Source organism: Periophthalmus magnuspinnatus, chromosome 13 (assembly GCF_009829125.3).
Source record: "Periophthalmus magnuspinnatus isolate fPerMag1 chromosome 13, fPerMag1.2.pri, whole genome shotgun sequence".
NCBI lineage: Eukaryota > Metazoa > Chordata > Actinopteri > Gobiiformes > Gobiidae > Periophthalmus > Periophthalmus magnuspinnatus.
In genome coordinates this window covers 3,994,750-4,000,301 of record NC_047138.1, presented here as the reverse complement: position 1 = coordinate 4,000,301, position 5,552 = coordinate 3,994,750, and the positions used below count along the sequence as shown (strand labels likewise).

Below are 5,552 nucleotides of genomic sequence, written 5' to 3'. Positions count from 1 at the left end.
CATAAATGACTCAGTGTGACTTTCAGTATTTATTCATTTATATTGTTCACTCTTCTAGATGAGTTCATTTATCTTTCTGCCCCTTATCCTTTGTCTTTAATGTGTTGGATTAAGTTGATTTTATAGGAAAACTGTGCATTTCAGAGTTTCAGAGGGCTGTGCAATGAATTTAACTTTAATTGAGATCAGGATTTAGTCATTTCTAATTGTCGATGAGCAGGTTGAGTCTTTATAACACAGAGGTCCAGTTTAATTTGGAGTTTATCTTGTGTTAGACGTATTGTTTATGTTCAGGAAATGAATATTAAAAGTGATTTGCATCAGTTTAAGACAAAACAAAATCAAGGAAACATCATGATCGTGTTGTCATATTTTAAACTAAATTCTTCTTACCTCTTCGAACAGCTCCAGACTGTACGTATTATCATCATCCGCGAAGTACACTATCCCTGCCTGGCTGCTGTTTGCGTTGAACGTCTCCCTCAACCAGCGCAGCGCCAGGTTCCTCTGCATGGTGCCCCGCGGGATTCTGGGATCTCGTGTGTCGCCCCTCAGTTTATAGTTCCTGGGCGTCTCCACATTGAGATGAGTGTAATTCAACCCAGTCTCCCTGAGGAGTCTTGTAACAAGGGGGGTCCTCCTTTGGGAATCTTCCACCAGAATCCAGTGCAGGTTGGGAACGTGGAGGAATGTGTTTGCCAACCGCGTGAGCTCCGCTTTCTGCACCGGTCGGCTGTACGTCGGGGTGATGATATGGATAGTAGGCAGCACGTCGGACCACGGTGGCGGTCTCGTGTATACATATTCTGTCCGCACCACCTCTACAATGTCCTTATCCGAGGCACAGTATTCCTTGGAGTCTTGACCCAGTCCGGCGGTGTCCCTCTTGCCCTCCACGCCGTCATCTGTAGATATAGGAGATAGAAAATGGCACGTAAGGCATTAGCTTAACCTTGAACTTGGTCTTTTGTGACTTCTTTGTACCTGAGAGCCGGTGGTGGCGTACTGCGAGCTTCTCTGGTATGATAAAGATCTCTTTTACTAGGTGGTGACAGGCTGCAAAAATGAAGGCAAGGAAGGCCATGAGCGGATAACAGCTGATGGACAGAGAGACAGCGCTCGAGACGGCACTAGAGGAAGGTCTGTCGCCACTAGTGTCGCCTTTGGGTGCTGTATGTTTGGATATAGCACACATGCCACCACAGACTCCCTTGTCCTCATTTACTTTTGGTCTATTGGACTAGTTTTAACCAATAACTGCAGTTTAAAAAATATAAACAGTACAATATTATACTCAAATATTATGCACAACACATTTTTTGTCATAACACGCATTGGCAGGTCATTCCCAACACTTCTTTAGAACAAAATGACCTGACATAGAAGTAGTAGTAGCTAAAGTACACTGCCTGGCCAAAAAAAAGGTCACACACTAACACTTATATTCCGTTGTTCCGCCTTTAGTTTTGATTACATCGTGCATTCGCTGTGGCAGTGTTTCAAATTCGCTTCTGCAACGTCACAAGATTTATTTCCATCCAGTGTTGCATTAATTTTTCACCAAGATCTTGCACTGATGATGGTGCATTTGACAGAGGGGCGGAGCCAGGATATATATATATGTTTATATTACATTAGGGATTTGGCCTGTAACATGTAGCAAAGCGGGAATATGCAAGGCTCATTGTACAAATTGTTATTAAATGCATTAATTTAAGTTTTTCCTTGCCAAGAAGGAAGGTCAAGGACAAGGGATGCTCTGGGACACTTCTCCATTTGCTTGTTTTCTATTGATTAATTTGCTCATCTGTTTCTGTTTCATTGTTGATTTTCTAACTCTCTGTTGGTTAAATTAATTCTCATGTTCAACTACTAGGCTTCACAAAGATAAATGTAATCTCCCTGAACCACTCTTTCACAATTTGAGCCCGATGAATCCTGGCATTGTCATCTTGGAATATGCCCGTGCCATCAGGGAAGAGAAAATCCATCGATGGAATAACCTGGTGATTCAGTATATTCAGGTTTGAGCACACTTGACTGTTGCTGAACCTAGACCTGACTCGTATCTATCAGCTCGTACCTATTTGCTTAGTTAAATCCAGGTGGCGACTTTTTTTTTGTCCAGGCAGTGTATCCTCCCCACTATAAAACTGCTTTAACAACAAAACACTGCATATATCTGTGTCTTATATTCATTAAAACATGCTCATTATGAATCTGAATGACAGCAACAGACCATAAACTGTATTATAAAACGTGTTGAGCACCGGTGTTCAAATAAAGTTAAAGGGCGTAACATAACCTATTCAAGTACAGCATTTAAAATCCTGCATAAAAGCCCTATCCGGGGGTTGAAGTGCCCCTCCTTGACCCTCGTGCAAGCGCCGAACCAGGCCAATTTTGCACTAATACTCACTAATTGTTCAATAGCATTACTCACATGACAATCACGGTTCATTTCTCTCTATTGTGCTTGGGCTAATGACAGCTTTTGTCAGTGTTCAGTTTGAGCTCCAGTGATATAAAGGACTCCGGTGCAGCTCGTGGATTAACTCAATCTGTTGATGGCCAGATGTTGCACCGAGTCTGCCAGCGCTGACAAGTACGCTGCCAAAAAACTCAAACGCGGCTTTGAAGAAGGAGCAGACTGGAGCTGTGAGCAAAACTGGGTCATATATTACTTTAATCTCTGACAATTACTTCCTTTTTTCGTTATAGAGCTGCAGTTTTTGTTGCTTTTACTGCTAATTTATTACCGGTTCCTATCATCATTATATCTACAAACGCAGTACTTTGATCAGATACTGTGTTACGAGTACAATTATTACTCGAGGCGTGATTTCTGTTCAGCTGTTACACGTACACAAAAGTCTGAAGAAGTAAAAGTACAAATGCTCTGTACTTCACCATATATCAGCGTAGTAGCTTGAAGTATAACGTTATTTATTAGGACTTACTTCCCTTGAACAAACAATGTAAAAATGTCATGTATTTCTGCTAAAATGAAGCCAAATCATATCAATACCAAATTATATCAATAAAAATCAGTACATGTCAAAGATTAAAACACAGGGTTAAACTTTTAAGCACAAAATTGAACGTTTCAATCTAATCTCACTATGTACAAATGCCTGTTGTTCAACTGAAATATGAGCTAAAAACTACCATTTCATTATTTTTTCTACTCCTCCTGCTGTTTCTTCTATAACCAGCTGCAAAAACAATTCATTTAGACTTTTCGTTTATCATTTTGTTTATCATTTTGTGCATGATGTCTGGTTAAAGCTGTTTTTTTTTCCATTATTCGAGGAAAATTTGTATTGCACCAGGTCAAAATGAGACGACTATGTCCTGTCTGCATCTGATTACAAACAGTTTAACCGTGTGAGGATTAGAAAATGCATTGATAATTGTAAAACTACGCTCTGACCTGTGAAAGTTGTGGAAAGAAAACCTGTTTAAAATGAAATATTTGTGTTTTTCCCAGTGCAAATCAGGTACGTCGCCTTAACCTCCTGAGACCCGAGCTCTTGCATGAGATGCTTTATAAATTTCTCTTTGTTATTTGGGTTGGCTGGGACCTGATGAGTCTAAATACAAAGAATTATCTTTTTACATTATGTAGTTTCTGAGAAAAAAATATGTAAATCAAATGTCCTCATATATGGACATTATACTCATTTTAATAAAACATTTGAATAATGATTTGCAAAAACTATTTATTAAGACCCTGAACACAGCAACATTTGTCCTGAATGTAAAAACAAAATTAGAAACAACAATTGTGCCTCTTGGAACAAAGTGTCTCGTGTGAAGAGCTGCTGACAGGAACAGGAAGAAAAATAAATAAATAAATAAAATATTCTAAACATTCTAAACTGTTAAAAAATGAATATATATAATATATTTACATTGTTGCTGTTCTTGTTGCTGTTATTCTTCATCTAATAATTTGCACTGTGGCCTAGACAACCCAAAATGTGTTGTCCACATATGAGGACGCCAGGTCTCAGGATAGAGACGAATAAGCATCTCCACAATTCGCTGTCGTCTAAAGCTCAAAAAATGACATCTGAGGGTCGTTTAACACCTGTATAATTTGCGTCTTACCCTTGCGGATGGCCAGTAGGGGCGCTATAGCGTTCTGGTGCCACACAGTGATGAGCAGAGTCCAGGGTAACACGATCAACACAATGGCAAGAATATCTCTTCTCTTCGGCATCTCCAGGGTTGGTGATGTGCCTCGACATTACCTGCAGGTCACACAGACTTTAATTCACTTCATTCATGGAGTATAATGTCCTCCATCGCAGTACTTTTACTTTTATATCAACCAAAACTGAACATAACTGCGAGACACTGCTGCATATGGCTGGTGTAATATACTTTTAGCGAGCGATAATTTGGGTTATTGGTGAAATTGGCATGTTTTTTCCCACGTTTATATTTATCATGACATCGTTTGGTTGATTGGATGCTTTATAACACACTCAAACAGCGAGCAGTGCGCTATAACCTTTACAACGCACACAGGACGCACAGTCACATTTCTCCAGTGCAAATCAGTGTTTATATGTGATTTCTATTGCTGTTTGTGTGCCTTTATTTCAAGAAATCTGAAATCTTAATGGGTTAAGTGTTGATTGGCATAAAAACATTCAACATATTTTCGTAAAAACAATGAAAAGTGATACAAATGCACTTTTTAAGAGAAGAACAGTGATCAAAATATGACATTTGTAGAACCGAGGCAGCCTGAGCACATGTGGGACCTACACTGGGTCCAAAACAGGCAGAATTAAAGCTCAATTTTAAATAATCACTTACTCTATAGACGTCTGAGACACTACATACTGACTTTTTACACCAAACGGGGCAGGAGAGCTTCCAGATGATCCTTTCACCTGTTCACCTCGCTCTCCCTGGACAGCGCTGTGACGCCCGGGCGGTGGGGCACAGACAAAGGACACTCGTGGCTGTTCTTCTGCTCAAACTGCCCTGACACAGCCTCAGTCGTCCTTTAAACTGCACTGAGACCTTTGACTCGCACACAGAAGTCAGACGAACTCACTACGCCGCTGCAGCTAAACTTGAATTTCCCTCAGGATGAATAAAGTATCTGCATTTATCTTACACAGTATTATTATTACTACAGTATTTCTTTGATGCTGGGAAGTTGAGGCAAATATAAAGTCTTGGATTATTTACATATATTTATTTATCTGCACTTGGACTCTCTTTTGGCTGCTCTGTTTAAAATATAATATAAAAACTATACAAATAAGTAAAGGCGGCAATCGCATCTGTTTTAAAACTTTAAATCTCACACATGAGGGTCGTTAAAAAGAGTCCACTGCACTGAGGAGACCAGAGACAAACAGGACAGACACGTCACACTCCACCTGTGCGTGTGTGTCGAGGGGGAAAATGATCAAATCTGAACATCCACGGATTAAAAAAAACAATAATCCAGATAAAAAACGAGTTACAAACTGTCATGGTCTTTGTTAGATCTAAAAAGAGTCTCCAGAAATAATGAACTTTGTGAA

At 39.7% G+C, this 5,552-nt stretch overlaps 2 protein-coding genes across 4 annotated transcripts in view; both read right to left on the bottom strand.

Moving 5' to 3' along the window:
* fam118b (family with sequence similarity 118 member B) overlaps positions 1-5,552 on the bottom strand; it is a 144,399-nt gene that overhangs the window by 43,910 nt on the left and 94,937 nt on the right. The gene's annotated exons all lie outside the window — the stretch shown is intronic.
* The window catches only part of b3gat1a (beta-1,3-glucuronyltransferase 1 (glucuronosyltransferase P) a), a 92,740-nt gene that overhangs the window by 9,460 nt on the left and 77,728 nt on the right, over positions 1-5,552 (bottom strand). The window contains exons 4-6 of one of the 2 annotated variants that reach the window (XM_055226220.1): positions 4,114-4,256; positions 985-1,056; positions 394-905 (exon numbers count right to left, since the gene is read on the bottom strand). In XM_055226220.1, the coding sequence (XP_055082195.1) occupies positions 394-905; positions 985-1,056; positions 4,114-4,225 (696 nt within the window). In that variant the 5' untranslated portion in view covers positions 4,226-4,256. The remainder of the gene's footprint in view (positions 1-393; positions 906-984; positions 1,057-4,113; positions 4,257-5,552) is intronic. The other variant, XM_055226221.1, reaches the window with a different exon arrangement.